Below are 17,805 nucleotides of genomic sequence, written 5' to 3'. Positions count from 1 at the left end.
ATGTCCACGAGTTCTAGTATTATGAGAGAGGGAGAAGAAATTTTCTCTATCCACTTTCTCAATGCCATGCATAATTTTATACACTTCTATCATGTCTCCTCTGACCCGCCTTTTCTCTAAACTAAAAAGCCCCAAATGCTGCAACCTTTCCTCGTAAGGGAGTCGCTCCATCCCCTTGATCATTCTGGTTGCCCTCTTCTGAACCTTTTCCAACTCTAGAATATCCTTTTTGAGATGAGGCAACCAGAACTGTACACAGTATTCCAAATGCGGCCGCACCATAGATTTATACAACGGCATTATGATATTGGCTGTTTTATTTTCAATACCTTTCCTAATTATCGCTAGCATGGAATTTGCCTTTTTCACAGCTGCCGCACACTGGGTCGACATTTTCATCGTGCTGTCCACTACAACCCCGAGGTCTCTCTCCTGGTCGGTCACCGCCAGTTCAGACCCCATGAGCGTATATGTGAAATTAAGATTGTTTGCTCCAATATGCATAATTTTACACTTGTTTATATTGAATTGCATTTGCCATTTTTCTGCCCATTCACTCAGTTTGGAGAGGTCTTTTTGGAGCTCTTCGCAATCCCTTTTTGTTTTAACAACCCTGAACAATTTAGTGTCGTCAGCAAACTTGGCCACTTCACTGCTCACTCCTAATTCTAGGTCATTAATGAACAAGTTGAAAAGTACAGGTCCCAATACCGATCCTTGAGGGACTCCACTTTCTACAGCCCTCCATTGGGAGAACTGTCCATTTATTCCTACTCTCTGCTTTCTGCTTCTAAACCAATTCCTTATCCACAAGAGGACCTCTCCTCTTATTCCATGACTGCTAAGCTTCCTCAGAAGCCTTTGGTGAGGTACCTTGTCAAACGCTTTTTGAAAGTCTAAGTACACTATGTCCACTGGATCACCTCTATCTATATGCTTGTTGACACTCTCAAAGAATTCTAATAGGTTACTGAGACAGGACTTTCCCTTGCAGAAGCCATGCTGGCTCTGCTTCAGCAAGGCTTGTTCTTCTATGTGCTTAGTTAATCTAGCTTTAATAATACTTTCTACCAGTTTTCCAGGGACAGAAGTTAAGCTAACTGGCCTGTAATTTCCGGGATCCCCTCTGGATCCCTTTTTGAAGATTGGCGTTACATTTGCCACTTTCCAGTCCTCAGACACGGAGGAGGACCCAAGGGACAAGTTACATATTTTAGTTAGCAGATCAGCAATTTCACCTTTGAGTTCTTTGAGAACTCTTGGGTGGATGCCATCCGGGCCCGGTGATTTGTCAGTTTTTATATTGTCCATTAAGCTTAGAACTTCCTCTCTCGTTACCACTATTTGTCTTAGTTCCTCAGAATCCCTTCCTGCAAATGTTAGTTCAGGTTCAGGGATCTGCCCTATATCTTCCACTGTGAAGACAGATGCAAAGAATTTATTTAGCTTCTCTGCAATCTCCTTATCGTTCTTTAGTACACCTTTGACTCCCTTATCATCCAAGGGTCCAATTGTCTCCCTAGATGGTCTCCTGCTTTGAATGTATTTATAGAATTTTTTGTTGTTGGTTTTTATGTTCTTAGCAATGTGCTCCTCAAATTCTTTTTTAGCATCCCTTATTGTCTTCTTGCATTTCTTTTGCCAGAGTTTGTGTTCTTTTTTATTTTCTTCATTCGGCCAAGACTTCCATTTTCTGAAGGAAGACTTTTTGCCTCTAAGAGCTTCCTTGACTTTGCTCGTTAACCATGCTGGCATCTTCTTGGCCCTGGCGGTACCTTTTCTGATCTGCGGTATGCACTCCAGTTGAGCTTCTAATATAGTGTTTTTAAACAACTTCCAAGCATTTTCGAGTGATGTGACCCTCTGGACTTTGTTTTTCAGCTTTCTTTTTACCAATTCCCTCATTTTTGTGAAGTTTCCTCTTTTGAAGTCAAATGTGACTGTGTTGGATTTTCTTGGCAATTGGCCAGTTACATGTATGTTTAATTTAATAGCACTGTGGTCACTGCTCCCAATCGGTTCAACAACACTTACATCTCGCACCAGGTCCCGGTCCCCACTGAGGATTAAGTCCAGGGTTGCCATCCCTCTGGTCGGTTCCATGACCAACTGGTCTAGGGCATAGTCATTTAGAATATCTAGAAACTTTGCTTCTTTGTCATGACTGGAACACATATGCAGCCAGTCTATGTCCGGGTAGTTGAAGTCACTCATTACTACCACATTTCCTAGTTTGGATGCTTCCTCAATTTCATATCTCATCTCAAGGTCTCCCTGAGCATTTTGATCAGGGGGACGATAGATCGTTCCCAGTATTAAGTCCCTCCTGGGGCATGGTATCACCACCCACAACGATTCTGTGGAGGAGTCTGCCTCTTTTGGGGTTTCGAGCTTGCTGGATTCAATGCCTTCTTTCACGTATAGAGCGACTCCGCCACCAATACGTCCTTCCCTGTCCTTCCGATATAGTTTATATCCAGGGATAACCGTATCCCACTGGTTTTCTCCATTCCACCAGGTCTCCGTTATGCTCACTATATCAATGCTCTTCTCTAAGACCAAGCACTCCAGTTCTCCCATCTTGGTTCGGAGGCTCCTAGCATTAGCGTACAGGCACTTGTAAGCAGTGTCTCTCTTCAAGTTTCTTTGGCACTTGTGGTTAGGCCTGTGGTAATTTTGCTCTTCTGAATTTATATCCTGTGCCCCTGCTCTCACAATGCCTACTTCTAGGCCTACCCCTTTTAAAATTTCATCATTTCTTTGGTTTTTATCCCAGGGGGGAGGTTTATTCCGAACCGGACCTTTCTCAGCTCCTGTCGGGTTTCCCCCCTCAGTCAGTTTAAAAGCTGCTCTGCTACCTTTTTAATTTTAAGTGCCAGCAGTCTGGTTCCATTCTGGTTCAAGTGGAGCCCGTCCCTTTTGTACAGGCCCGGCTTGTCCCAGAATGTTCCCCAGTGCCTAACAAATCCGAACCCTTCCACCCGACACCATCGTCTCATCCACGCATTGAGACTGCGAAGCTGGGCCTGTCTGGCTGGTCCTGCGCGTGGAACTGGTAGCATTTCAGAGAAAGCCACCTTGGAGGTCCTGGCTTTCAGCATCCTACCTAGCAACCTAAATTTTGCTTCCAGGACCTCACGGCTGCATTTCCCCATGTCGTTGGTGCCAACGTGCACCACGACCACTGACTCCTTCCCAGCACTGTCTACCAAACTATCTAAACGACGGGCGATATCCGCAACCTTCGCACCAGGCAGGCAAAACACCTTGTGGTCTACACGCCCATCACACACCCCACTGTCTATGTTCCTAATGATCGAATCACCCACTACAAGGATCCCTCCACCCCCTGGAGATATATCCTCGGCACGAGAGGATAGCTGCTCATCCCCCAAGGAATGGGTCCCTTCTAAGGGATCGTTTCCCTCTTCCTCAGCTGGATGCTCTCCTTCCCCGAGACCATCGTTCTCCATGATAGCAGGAGAGCTATCATCGTTGGAGTGGGACACAGCTATAACGTCCCTGAAGGCCTCCTCCACACACATCTCTGCCTCTCTCAGCTTTTCCAGGTCCGCCACCTTGGCCTCAAGGAAATGAAGTCATTCCCGGAGAGCCAGGAGCTCATTGCACTGAGAGCATACCCACGACTTCTGTCCAACAGGCAGATAGTCGTACATGCTGCAGGCGGTGCAAAACACTGGAAAGCCCCCACACCCCTGCTGGCTTCTTACCTGCATAGTTTTGTTTAAGGTTTATTACGTCAATGGGTTGGAGACTGCGGTTTAGTTGAGGTCAGGGAACAGACGGGCAGAGTGGGGGGCCCTGGCCTCCTTGCCCTGCTGCCGAACTCGCTCTGCTGCTTAACTCGCCTTGACGCTTTGTCAGCTGGGGCTCCCTCTAGCTCGTGTAAAGCTGGCAACAATATGTGTTTATGTCTGCTTACTATGTTTCCCCATAATACATCCTTTTTAAGATATGCTGCAAGTGGTCTGCCTGATTGGTGCTGCTACATGAACTGACCAAGATATTATTTTTAATTATTTTGTATCCTGTTTATCTGTCACTGAGACTTAACACTTGTTTCCATTAAATGTAGTATATATAACTACTGAGTTCAAACTGATTTTGCCAGAAACTAATTTGGCACTGGAAACACCTGGTGTTTGATAAACTCACAATGAAAGTTTTGTTCTCATAATTCATACTGACCCACTGTAAGAGACAATATAATAAGCAAAACAAGAAATAGATAAATCTGATCTATTGGCTGCTTGGCATTGTACATTCTATGTATTAACCAAGCAACTCTGTTATTTTGGATGCCCTGTCCCCTGGTCTATTTTGTGTGGTGCAAAAGGTTATTATTATTCAGCTGAGCCTACCCTGCCCACCCCACACCTACTGTGCAAGTAGATTTTTATTTATTTGGGGTTTTTTGGTACCTATTTTTTTAAAAAAGAGTTCATGCAGTTGTACTGCTTCAGTGATGCATTAATTATAACTTTCTATGACACTTGGAATAAACTACAAGATAACACAGACAAGTCAAACCCTCTTTCCTTCTATTAATGAATCAAGAGTGAAAAAGTACAGTATTCCTGACTAAACTGAAGGCCAGGCTTTTGTTGTTAAAGAGTATCCACTGGAGCTGCAGTTCAGAGTACAAAAGTAGCGAAAATCCTGTAAATCCAAATGATGGTTTTCATCTGCAATAAACTGCAGTATATACAAGTCTTAACAGTGATTACTCTTCTTGAATTTTTCTAGCATGCTTAACAGTTCATGTAATCTGATATTATACTTATCTATATTAACTCTTCATTATTACAACTAGGGGGAATTTTAAAGCATTTCTGTTTACTCCAGCATTTGGGGGATGAAATATATTGTTGCTGGTAACTTTGAAATTATTAGTTGTGAGGACATTTGGATTGTTTACATATTTTTAAAACAATATATAGTTTTTATTGTTTTGTCACCCTGGCTTCCTTCGGGAGGAAGGGCAAGATAAAAATCTAATACATAAAAAAAAATAAAGAAACCTGCCTAAAATTTTGACTATCATTCATAGAATGATAGCTTTTCAGTGCATCACTGTTAAATCATTTTTTACTTGCAACTTGCATGCGAACCAGGGCCCAGAAGGCAAAGGGTAAAATATAACTGTTCAGTTATATCAGATTATTACTTTGCAGAACTGATACATATCAGCAAACAATAAAAAATAGAAGCTCTTAACAGCAAACATATTTTTGATACGAAAGCATCCACAACATTGGAAGTCAGTGGGATTTACAGATGCTGTAACACTTTCAAGGCTGTGAGCGTTATAAAAAACAGTCGCTTAAATATGCTGTTCCTGTTCTTTGCTCTAAAGCTTTTGTTGTTGCTATGCTTGATTTGCCTGCATTTTGGAAATGCAGAGTTGCTTGAAATGAAATAACTGCAAATTTAAAACCCCAGACCCTCTTTGAATGTCACTTTATCTTTGGCTTAATGCCGACAGATAAAAAGCTAGGCTCCCCAGCCTGCAAGTGAAACTAGGGAGAGCTGTGGTCCGAGATTTCTTTCTGTCTGTGGGGAAGCTGTTCTCAAGGATTTCTGCTTGTTCTTGTTGACCCTGCTCTGAGAAGAGGGAAACAGGCAAATATTAAAAAGCTTTAGTGAGCAGTGTTGTTGAGTGGGGAAAGCTCTGCGTTTTGGCTCATCTCTTCAAGGGGCCGGTGAATGCCTGAAAGCTCTAGACATTTTTGGTGTAGCGGTGGGCTACGTCAGGCACCAACTATGTAGCAGTAATACATTTCCACAGACCAGCCTATTCATGCAAATACTAACGTAGAAGCAAGATTTTGAGTTCACCAACGTTTCTTCTAAAATGGAAAGGCTGCATACAGACGTTTAAGGGAAATCCAGTTCTGAACTCTGAAGGACAAAAATGAATTGCTGCGATTGAATGGCTGAGAAATGAAAGCACATAGCATAGAGTTATATATCTACCACGAATTAGGATGATCCGACATACACATCTGTCTCATACTTCCTACGATTTCCCCCTTAAGAGGAGCGCAGCTGGCCTGAGTCGCTTTCAAAATGTCAGAGGCTTGTGCAATGTCAGACTTCCCCAATAACCGCCTGCGATCATGGGTCGCCACTATGAGGCGCCACGTCACCTCACCCACCAAGTTTTTGTTGGTCGTGTGGGCGAGTAAACACGCTTCTAATACTTTTATTTCAAAAATAACCCCGAAAAGGGATCTTGTCTAGGATTTTCTTACTGAGAGACTTCTACTGTAGGTGCTGTGCTTGTAGAGTTTTGTGTTGTGGTATTATTTTGCTTTCTTCCCGCGCAATTATGCTTCTCTTTTATCGTACTTTTCCAAGCATCCCCTTCTTTCAGACCGTCTTAAAATGAAATAGCACAGCTATACTGCTAGGAACGCTTACTCAGAAGTGTTCCTGGGTCTTACTCCCAGGTAACCGTGCGTAACAGGAGCACAACCTGGAAAAGCACAATGCGCACTTTGGAGTACCGATCCCATACGGAGCAAAACTTTGGTTGAGGATATTTATTGGACGCCGGACTTCTCCGCTCCCTTTTGCAGGGCAAGCCCTCCTCACTCCCCCCCAGCTCCGCGCTTGAGCAAAGACCCTAGTCTGCCCCCGTGCGATCACCGACGTCACTACAACCCCTTTGCCGCTCCCCTTTTCCTCACGCTGTTCTATTGATCTTTTCTCCTCCCACTTTCGGGGGCGCTGTTCTATCCATCATCACTCCTCCCCCGCGGGACTTGATCTCTGCTTGGCTCTTACCTCTCGCCTACCTTTCACCCTCCTGCCTCTCCCGTCCTGACGTAGACTATTACGTACTTCTTCCAGTCCCCACCGGCTGTTCGGCCGCCCTCTGTTCTCTTCCCTCCTCCCCCTCCCTAGTGGAAGTTTGTCTCGTGTTGTCGTCGTCGTCGTCGTCTCGCGCCTCTCCTTGCTCTCTTCCGCCTCCCCTCCCCGCTTGGTAGTTGCTGCTGCCGCTGTGCCGCCGCCGCATCCGGGTCCTGGCGCCGCTCGCTGTCACTATGGTCATGGCGGAGGGGACGGCTGTGCTGAGGCGGAACAGGCCGGGCACCAAGGCCCAGGTAAGCCCGTCGCCCACTCGCTTAATCTCTGACCGCTCCGGAGGTGGGGGGGGTCCTGGTGGCGGCACGGGCTCGGGTGGTGCCGAGGGGATGATGGGCGAGGCGCCGGTGGCGGGCGAGGCCTACTCCCTCTCTTTCTCTCGTCTTCTTCCCACCTCCCCGGGGGAAGAGAAGACGGAGAAGGGAGGAGGAGGGTAGACGCCGCCGCCGCCGCCGCCCGCTCTGAGTCAGGGTCGGTGGGTGGAAGAGCGTCGATTGCAGACTGAGGAAAGCAACGAGAAGGTAGGTCATTCCCCTCAAAATGGCAGGCAGGCAGGGTTGGGTATTTTGCGGGCAAGCAAGATTTAGTATAGTTGAAAGGGGCTGATCCAAGTTTGACGAAGGTAGTGGTGAACGGTTCTTTCCGTGTACTGTGAGAACGTCTGGATAACTCTGCTATGGCATTAAGTGTCTTGTGGCTGTAGCAGGGGTGTGGGGGAAGGAGAGGCGAGAGTTGTCATGTATGAACGAGGAAGATGTGGGTGTGCGTTTTTCTTAAAAAAAGCAGTGGGATTAAAGGAATATGAAGGAGAGTTGGATACTTAAGGGGAAAAGCATTTGGAGGACTGCTGTGGGTATGCAGGGAAGAAAGATGGGGGATGATTGGGGAGAAGAATGTGTTTAAGGAGTTGGTGCAGAGATATATGAGTGGAGGTTCAAGGTGTGTTGGGAGTGTGACTGCAGGTGATCGGTGCAGGGCGCAGGGAGAAGATGAGAAAGGGGACAATGACTTAATGAATTGCATACAGATGGGTGGAGTTGGAGGGTGGCGGTTGGAGTAGAAGCTGTCTATCCTGTATTGTTCAGGACTAGTACTTTTGAGGTTGCTCATTTAATTGCCTAAAAAGTATTTGGCAGAGACTGATATTGCCAATAATCTTGCCTGCTGTTATTAAGAGGTGTTACACCAAAATGCGTGTTTAACCTTTCAAAGCAGATGACACTGCTGTCTTGAGAAATGTGAATCTTCTCTCTCCTTTTTCTGAGTGTATGGTTTTAACTGTTGCTGTGTGTTCCAGCAATTTTTCTTCAAAACTGGGTGAATGGGTGCAGCCTGTACAGATTTATAATTCCTTGTCTTCCCCAATCGGTCCACCCTGGCTTTCCTTTCTGGCAGCAGTTCATGTAGTTAGTTTTGCTTGACTTCTAACCCTTTGGCAACTAGGGAAGTGTATGTGGCTCTAACCTTGTTTTTCAGAGACTAAATTGGTAATTAATAAAACTTGCATGCCTTTTTTCTTTTCTTTTTTTATCATTGTAGACAAGTCGTCTATTATAAACTATCTAGTGCATATTAACTTATTGCTGGGATTCCTTGTCTATAGCAAGGTGTCTTATTTTGACTGAAGGAAATTACCTGGAAGCTAGTTAATTCTATAATTTAGATTAAAGAAAACTTTTGTGAAGCTATTATTGGGTAATACCAGAGAAATGCACTAGTTTAAATTTTTTTTTACACAGAAAGTAATTGGATTGGGATAGTCATCTTGAAGGCTTGTGTAGCATGAATTTCTCAGACAAATGAAGTACTGAGATGTTGGCATCAGGTAAATGGCTGGATACTAGTTAGATGTGACTTTAGTTGTAATTTTCTAGTTTTTTATCTTAAACAATGTAGCAAGCCAGCATTGTAGCCTTCTTAAAATGTGTGTTTTAGTATAAAGTATTTCTGAGAATTTTGCTCTATGAATTAAATCTCATGACTTCTGCTTTTTAAGAGTGCCTTCTGCTAAAGCATAAAGGTTTGAATAAAGTTGTAGGAAAACACTTGCTTGAGATTTTTCCTGCATCATCTGTTTGTTACATCCTTTATAAACAATAACAAATTCATGATGGGTAGGCTGTGGCTAGTTTGTTATTTTAATGGCTGCTCTTATCAATTGATGGCTTTACTCTTTTTCAGTAACGTGTTTTTTTCCAGTTGAAAAGTTTGATGAGTCATCCTCTTGAAACAGCTGCAAGTGACATACCTGCTGAGAAGTGCCCTGTAAAAGGGGTGTGGGCTGATATGCATAATTGTACTATATGGATGCAGATATGGTTTTTATTTTCTAAAAAAGATTACAAACTAATTAAATTTCTCCTTTCACTGAAACACACCTAACACAGCTTAAAATTCAATGTATCAATTTAGAGTGGACAAGAAGAGACTATTACATTTAAAAGAACTAGAATTACTATTAATTTATTTAATCAGAAGTATGTAGTGTTGAAATGCCCATCATAGAAAACTACTGTATCAGCGACACTCAGGATATTAAAAATTAGTATAGCAACCCCAAACACTTTTGCTTGGTGTTAGTCCTTATTTTGATAGAACCGATTTCCAAATCTAAAGTGTTTAAGATTTTAATCTAATAGCCCAGGCTTGTGAGTGTATACTGTCAAGCAAGTTTCACTAATTTCTGTGTGACTTACTCTTACGTAAGAGCAAGAGTTATAACTAATGTTTTATAATCACTAAGGTCTGAAATACAATAAGGGCATAGATAAATGTGTCTCAGATAAATGTTCCTGCTACATCAGACACTGCTTCATCAGTGCCATGTCATGGCTTGTAACATTGCATTAGTGTTATTATCTGACTTTTAATGTTGTGCTGGTGTGTCAGCTGTATATTGTTGCCTTGGCAAAAGCTACTTTCACTAGATCACCAAATTCAACTAGTTGCATTAACTCAGAATTGGACACAGATGGCTGGATTGGGGATATCCTAAAGTCTCGCAGGCATTGGTGTGTTTGCGCACTGGGCATTCCTAATATTAGAATGTTGTTATATCTGCATATCTGTGAACAACTGCACAGTATACTGCTGGAACTATTTTGATGTAAAGCAACCTGAGTACTCTTGGAGTAATGTGTATATTTAAGACTTTTTTTCCCCTTCAGTTTGGTTTGAGTCTTTGTTCTTATTATTTTAGGATTTTTATAATTGGCCTGATGAATCTTTTGAAGAAATGGACAGCACATTGGCAGTCCAACAGGTATGCTATATTTAAGTTCATTCTGTTCACGTGTTCTATTTGTTTATTTCTAGACCTTGCCATTTGTTAATTGCCTAGGATATCACTTTATTGGTATAGTTAAAAAGATAATTTTACCTGTGGCATGTAAAAAGCAGCTTTGTGATATGTCTCCGTTTATCGCATCAGGAAGACAGTAGTGTTCCGTGCATGCTGTAAGTTAGTTGTCTTTTTTGCAGTTATAGTTGGATGATTTGTGTCTCAGCTGACTTCACAGTAATAGCCTTTGGACTGCAGAGCCAAAATTCCTTCTAACATGTTAATATAAAAGTATTGTGCCTGCAGTAACAGTTGTGCTTCCATTCTGGAACACTGGAGACCTAACATGAGAACAGGTGTAGCACTGTGACATACAGTTGTATCCATTGCTGGGAAAGTGGAGTTCCACTCATCCATTCTCCCCTCCCCCGTGTGCCCTCCAAACCAAATTTGCTCCAAAGGGTGCTCCAGCCGTCTGGAGCAGATTTGAAGGGTGCATGAAGAGCTGCAGGGGAGAGAAGAGGGGGAAATTTGGTTGTGCAAGCTAAAGTCTGGTGTACTAGCAGAAGAGCAGTGGTGGATATGATCCTTAGAATGTGCGTTGGGAAGATTCCCCAACACATTTTACCACAGTGTTGAATATACCAAGTGTATTTAGGATGACATAGTAGTAGTAATAAAATATATTTTATTTAAATATTTCTTTCCTCTAGTATATTCAGCAAAACATAAGGGCAGACTGTTCAAACATTGACAAAATTCTTGAACCTCCAGAAGGACAGGATGAAGGTGTTTGGAAGTATGAACACTTAAGGTAATATTTTTCCTGTAATAATATGGTTATCCTTAACTGAAACCAATGAGTTAGGTACTCCTAACCATCTTGTACTGCCCGAGCATTGAAATCTTCTGGCAAATATTTCCTTAGCGTCACATCTTTGCATGTTACATATTGTGTGGTGATGTGGGAAAGGGCCTTCTCTGTAATGGTACCCTCCCTCTGAGGTCTGTCTGACACTAACCTTGGTTTCATTCTAGTGCCAGGTTAAAACCTGTTTATTTACAAAAGCTTTTAGTAATTGTAAATCTCACTGCGTAATTTGTAATGACTGTTGCTTTTGTGTTAAAAATATTTATTGTTTAATTGTTTATCCACTCTTGATCTGTAGTTAGTTTTAATTAATGGTAAACTCAACCTTGACATTCTTGGATAGAGGGCAGGTTATAAATATTTTAATAATATTTAATGAATAAAGCAATGATGCTCATTGTTCCTTTGTCAACTCAAACCTGAGAGTCCAAAAGTGGTGATTTTTCTTCAGAGAATGGAAATCTCAAATCCAAAGTGGCCCTGAAAGTCCCCAGTGGCTCACTCCTCTCATGGAGGGATGGATGTTGAAAGTGAGGAAGATGTATGATTGTCAGGGAAGAAAGAAAAGCACCCCCTTCCTTTTTAGTTAAGCACACCCTCTCACCTGAATGGTATGTGCCATTTGAATGGGAATGAAGGCTTGCAAAAGAGGTATTCTTGTTCCCTTCTTTTTCAGTCATGACGTCTCTCAAACAACTCTGTTGTAGGTGGACTTTTTCAGCCATGCTAAAATTTTGAGACTTGAAACTGCTCAAATCATAAGAAAAATAACTTTGATGATAAAACGTATTGATTTCTGGCACTACCAAAGCCATTCTGGTTAAGTTCAAATTTCTTATGTGAGATTCTAGTTTACAGACCACGGGTGGGGAACCTCAGGCCAGGGGCCAGATGCAGCCCTCCTGTCCTCTCTGTTCAGCTCTTGGGATTCTGCCCAGGCCCCACCCCTCACTGACCCTGCTCTGCGCCTTACTCAAGTACTTTTGACTAGCTGGGATGTGTCAAACTGTGATAGTGCCTCTTATTTGCTTGGATAGAGAGCTGTGTGGGGTGTGTTTGTAGGAACCTGACTTGGGTGTGGCTGGAAGGTTGCCTGCTGTACAATGGCAAGTGCTATCCCACTGTTGCTTCTGGCGCCACCCGCATTGTAGCTCTGACCTTGCCCAGCACTGGCATTCATTCCCTAAAAGGTTCCCTATGAGGGAATATGGCTCTTGGCTTCTTATAGATCTTAACTAGTGTAACAATGTTTTGATATGTGTATGTTCTCATATTACATGGTAATGGTAAGGATCATTCAAATTATAAGCTATTTAAACTCTTTTTCTTAGGACTGATTTCAGTGTGCAGTAGGCCCTGTATCAGTGTTTACCTAAGACAGCGCTCTTGATCTTTATGAGCAGGGATGAATACCTTGTGGCCCTCCAGATGTTGATATACAACTCTCATCCCTGACTACTGGCCATGCTAGCTGGGGCTGATAGGAGTTGGAATGCAACAATGTTTGGAGGGTTACCCACCCCTGTTTTAGAAAAATTGTACGTGTGGAGGCGTCTACCACTATCAGGGCTATGGAGCATTGTCATATAGATGCCGCATGTATATGAAATGGCACAGGGAGTAAAGACTTCTAAAACTTCATGCCTACTGTGTGAAGTAGCAAAGTTCCAAATCTCCCAATCTTCCCAAAGCTACAAGAACATATTTTATTTATGGATTGTATAATTATGTTTTAAATTTGTTGCTATTTGGCAATTACCTAGACTACTCAACTGCATTAAAACTTTCCCTTTTCTTATTTTGTCTTGAAGGTGCTGTTAGGAAAATGGTGCTTACTATAGCATACACATTGCCAGGTTCATTTGGTCATAGAACATGGTATAGGACACAGTGTTGTACATCTAATTCCTGCAAGAGGAATATTTTCTTGAAAACACGTTGGGCCGTTAAATGTTTATTTTGTATGCACCTTTGTCTTTGCTTTTTCCCTCTCTGTCTTTGGTGCATTCTCTCCTTTCTTTTTTATCTTTTAATCAACCTAAGCTGGATGAATTTTTGATAATGTGGTCTCGTTTGTCTTTCACTGATTCTTACCCTGTCACCGAAGTACCAATCCATATTTACTAAAAGGTAGTATTAATGTTGTATTTTACAAGTTGCTCTTGGATACCTGTGTGGTGTATCTGTAAATAGTTCTGCTTATGCTTTAACTTTGCCTTCCCCATCTGGTGTCCTGCAGATGCTTTGGACTACAACTTCCATCATCCCTAGCCATTGGTCATGCTGGCTGGGGCTCATGGGAGTTATAGTCCAAAACATCTGGAGGGGCCTAGGTTGGCAGAGACCGCTTTAACTAATACTAGTAACGTGCTCTGAAGGGGATGTTACATGGAATACTGCTATATATACTGCCGCCCTGGGCACCTGCTGGGAGGAAGGGCAGGATATAAATCAAATAATAAATAAATAAATAAATATAGAGAATCCCTTGACCTTCAGGTTCCTCAAGGGGCCGGAGGGGCTGTGGTGTGAATGAAGTCTGAAAAAAGCCCCTGGCTGATCCGTTTGTATAATTGGGAATAATGTTCTACGTAATTTTTTTAAAGTGACTTTAAAGGGCTTGGGGCTTAACAGATTTTGCTGTTGAGGAGAATCTTTGTAATTCTCACATACCACTGTGTTGAAAAAGGATAAATATTTTAAGCATTCTGTTCTCAATATAACTGTTTAAGATATCCTTTGTTTTGTTCTGGGACTTCACTGTTTACATAAGCTGTAATTTCCTATAGGTGCTCCTTATTTTTTATCATAATAGTGTAGTTAAAAGTATTATAGCTTTGTATATCTGTTTTTATTATTTTCCCCCAGCACCTTAATTCCAGAAATAACTAAATTCATTTGCAGCCTTCCCAACCTAGTGCTCTTCAGATGTCTTGATGAGCCTAGTGGTCAGGGATGACAGGAGTTGTAGTCCAAAACGTCTAAAGGGCACCAGGTTAGGGAAGGCTGAATTACAGCATGTATAATGTATATATGTATAATATATTTCAATGTATTATAGTTCTCAACAATTGTAATATGGTGTCTTAATGAGGGGGAAGAAAAGTGATTATCTAACGTTTTGTGTTGTAATGTTTTAGGCAGTTCTGTCTTGAGCTTAATGGCCTTGCTGTTAAACTTCAGGTAACTGTTTTTCTTTTATCTTCCTTTTGACAATTAAGAATAAACCTTTGTGTGTGTTTCTTAAAGCTTGATATTGTTCTTCAGCACTTTGGTTTTGACAAATTTCGTGGCAGTAGGTATGGAGAGACAGTAATATGAATGAAAGGTTTTATTTTTCTTCTACCCTTAATCTTTTCTTGATTGTACAAATGTTTCAACAGACTGAATGCCATCCAGATACATGCACACAGATGACAGCAACTGAACAGTGGATTTTTCTTTGTGCGGCCCATAAAACTCCCAAAGAGGTAAGAAAAGAACATAGAAAACACCTGTCAAGGCTGTTCTCTGCATTTTATGCTGGGAGTGTTACCTTTGCACACCTATACGTACGTGAAGCCGCTCTTATCCAGCTACCACTTTCCATTCTCTGTTTGTCCTATGGTTCAGATGTTCAGCTTCATAGTCAGCACATGTGCAAGTTGGAGAGTGGACATAATCTTCACCTGAGGAATATACCTGCCTGCCACTATATGAGTTGTATACTTGTAATTAGATAATTGTAGTGGATAAAGTGTCGTTTCATGTCACCATAGCATTCATGATTAAATTTAATTTGCTCCTGCCCTCCACCTTCCAGTTCCACTATTGCTATTAAGTTGCTGGTGAATAATGCCCTCTTGACATTTGATGACAAGAAACTTAATTCTCTCTCTCTCTCTGACTGCACATTTTGGTGGTCTCTTTATAGGTTGGTTTAGTTTTCATTAGTTCTTTCCAAGCTTTATACTAGTTTGCTGTTCTGCATAAGTCCTTGGGTAGTTTTATTCTTTTAAAGGGTAATACAAGAAGCAGGCTTCCCTTTCACCTGGAGTATGTCGCTCAGAGTCTTCACTCTGAAACATTGATAGTTTGTGAAAGAGAACAAATATGTTAAGACACTGTTCATGGATAAAAACATTTTTATTGAGGAACTTAATGAAGCATGTATACAGAAATGGCTGAGGGGATTTGGTTGAGAGTTGAATCATGATGGCCAGTCGTGGTCTCTGGACAGAGTGATGTGCTCCAAGCAATTTAAGAAATCACTTCAGCTTGCCTGATTATTGAATTCCTTGTACTGACTGTTGTCCAGTGGGATACCAGTAATGTTCTGCCATTTTTGTTTGTTTCTAGGCATATACATATCCTGTTCAATGTTTTCCTACAAAAAAAGGATAAACAGGCTTATTCCCTAAAGCAAGACCACCTTCTTTCCTTAGTATGCCATCTTACATTATGGCTGCAGGATTAGAGCTAAAAATAACTGGTTGATGTCCAATGATGTCCATCTACTTGCGCAATGAGAATCTGGTTGCATAAGATGATTTCCAGTTTCTCTTCTTCCCCCTCCCCCTCCAGCCCTCCACATGCTCATAAAATCTCTGGAGTGTCCCCCAACCCTCTGGAGCAGATTTTGGGGACAAATGGAGGCTGTACAGAGTTGGAGAAGGATAGGTCCTGTTGCATAAGTGAATACCTACTCACTCTGCTTTGGATCTCACAAATATATTTGTAATCTGCCATATACCCAAAGGTCCCGGGGCGGGGCACAATGGACATTAAAACTTTCATTAAGAATAAATAAAACAAAATTAGATAAACAAAATTCAGGAACAGTCACAAAACTGATGGGCTCATGGGAGTTAGTAGTCCAAAGTATCTAGAGCAGTCTAGGTTAGGTTGTTCTAATACTTACTTTAATAAAAATGAAATTGAAAATTACAGTGAAACTTTAAAAATTGTGATTGGGGAACAAGAACAAAGTCCATTAATAAACTGTTCATCTGAGAATGAAACATATAAAATGAAAATATAACTTTGATGGCTGAATTAGCTGGGTTTCTTTGCCTTGTTTTGTTTGTGTTCTGCGCTGGAGCTGATTTTTAAGTAACTCTTTGTAACTGTCTAGATCAAAATACTATTTGAAATGTTGTTCAAAGCAGGACTTAAGATTGAAAGCACATAGTGTTTTCTTTGCTAGTAACTCAATACAGAAAATCATATGTTGGTGCCAGTTGGGTGAAAATAAATTAATATAACCTGCTAGTTCTTGTGCTTGTGGCTTGTTGAGGTTTTCCTAAGCTACATATTATGTTAGTATAATATCCCTGGACATAGTAGTTAATGAATTCTTCTAACTTGGATCTTTAGCGACTGAGGACTAGTCACTAGGAAGTGGATCTAATTACTCATTTTGGGATTTGGTAGATTTACGAAGCATGCCTAGAATGTTGCAAAAACAACCATAAAGATACCTGGTGATCTACCTGACTTTTGTTCTTAACAATCTTCTGTATGTTAGTTAAGGCCTACTTCTAGTTGCCAAGAGAAGAAATTCAGTAGCTTGCTGTTTACAGTGTACCCTTGACACATCCTAGTAAGATAAATCCTTGCTTGAGAGCCAACCTACCATGCACCCTGGCTCTTTTCAGTGGAAATAGGTGTGCTGAAGCATATGCATAGGGTACAAAGTAGATCCATAGCAAAAGTCATGTTTTGTGGTAGGAGTGCCAATGCAAAGTGATCTATGAGTTTGCAGAACACCAACAAAAGGTCATTTGTAAAAATGACTTATAAGACTTGGGCATCTGGAAGTGGGAAACTCCGGCAAGTGAACAACTAGCATTACAGACTTAGTGTTGGCACACAAATCTATGATGAGAAATGGTTCTACAACTTCAGAACAGGAGGGAGGCTAAGAAACTACATCAGTTATGCCCATCCTATTGAAGATTAAATATATGACACTCACATTGGGTACTATTGATCCAAGATTGGCCTCTTTGGCCATCAGAAAAAGTTCAATTCTGATTAATTCAGGTAATTATGAGTACAGTTAGCTTATTTGAGTATAGGGTACTTGAGAAAATGTTTGTAGTAAAATATAATCTTGTGTCTTTTTAGTGTCCTGCTATTGACTACACCAGACACACATTGGATGGAGCAGCATGTCTTCTGAATAGCAATAAATATTTTCCCAGCAGGTAAAGCACTGTGTTCATGTTTTTAAATATTCATAATTATTTCTCAAGGAGTTCATATATTTGCTGAACAACTTCTCATCAGTAATAATTTTTGACATAGACAATATGAAATTAACACCATCAACCATAATTAACAATAACAAAAGTAAGGTTTGTGTATAATGTGTTTTTTCTATGCTTACAGGGTTAGTATAAAGGAATCCTCTGTAGCCAAACTAGGATCAGTCTGCAGAAGGATTTACAGAATATTTTCACATGCATATTTTCATCATCGCCAAATATTTGATGAATATGAAGTAAGTACTGTAATATTAAGGCTTCAGTCCTATACCCACTTGCCTGGGAGTAACTTCTGAGTAAACAGATATAGGATTGTCCTGTAAGTGTCTTATTGTGGTGTTGTACTGGAGTTTGTATTGCAACTGGTTGAATGGTTCTACTCTTTTTGATATTTTGTTTTAGCGCCAACATTTATTTCTGAACACAGCTTATAAAGAGCCTTTCTAGAGACAACAGCTGAGTGTCATTCTTTTTTTCATGAAGTGGTGTGTATAGAATTACTGTTTAGAATGTAG

The 17,805-nt window shown here is 41.3% G+C and overlaps 2 protein-coding genes across 4 annotated transcripts in view; one reads left to right on the top strand and one right to left on the bottom strand.

Annotated features, from left to right (window-relative positions):
• Positions 1 to 17,805, top strand: part of LOC133376290 (MOB-like protein phocein) — a 33,978-nt gene that overhangs the window by 13,101 nt on the left and 3,072 nt on the right. The window contains exons 1-7 of one of the 3 annotated variants that reach the window (XM_061608137.1): positions 6,690 to 7,130; positions 10,091 to 10,153; positions 10,885 to 10,985; positions 14,183 to 14,225; positions 14,426 to 14,512; positions 17,151 to 17,230; positions 17,415 to 17,526. In XM_061608137.1, the coding sequence (XP_061464121.1) occupies positions 7,071 to 7,130; positions 10,091 to 10,153; positions 10,885 to 10,985; positions 14,183 to 14,225; positions 14,426 to 14,512; positions 17,151 to 17,230; positions 17,415 to 17,526 (546 nt within the window). In that variant the 5' untranslated portion in view covers positions 6,690 to 7,070. Of the gene's footprint in view, positions 1 to 6,689; positions 7,131 to 7,299; positions 7,413 to 10,090; positions 10,154 to 10,884; positions 10,986 to 14,182; positions 14,226 to 14,425; positions 14,513 to 17,150; positions 17,231 to 17,414; positions 17,527 to 17,805 lie in introns of those variants that run through there. The other 2 variants (XM_061608138.1, XM_061608140.1) reach the window with 2 other exon arrangements.
• RFTN2 (raftlin family member 2) overlaps positions 15,193 to 17,805 on the bottom strand; it is a 57,423-nt gene continuing 54,810 nt past the window's right edge. The window contains exon 10 of the transcript XR_009760441.1: positions 15,193 to 15,408. The gene's annotated coding sequence lies outside the window, so the exon portion shown is untranslated. The remainder of the gene's footprint in view (positions 15,409 to 17,805) is intronic.

This window comes from Rhineura floridana, chromosome 2, assembly GCF_030035675.1.
Source record: "Rhineura floridana isolate rRhiFlo1 chromosome 2, rRhiFlo1.hap2, whole genome shotgun sequence".
Classification (NCBI taxonomy): Eukaryota; Metazoa; Chordata; class Lepidosauria; order Squamata; family Rhineuridae; genus Rhineura; species Rhineura floridana.
This window is presented reverse-complemented; position numbering and strand designations above follow the sequence as displayed.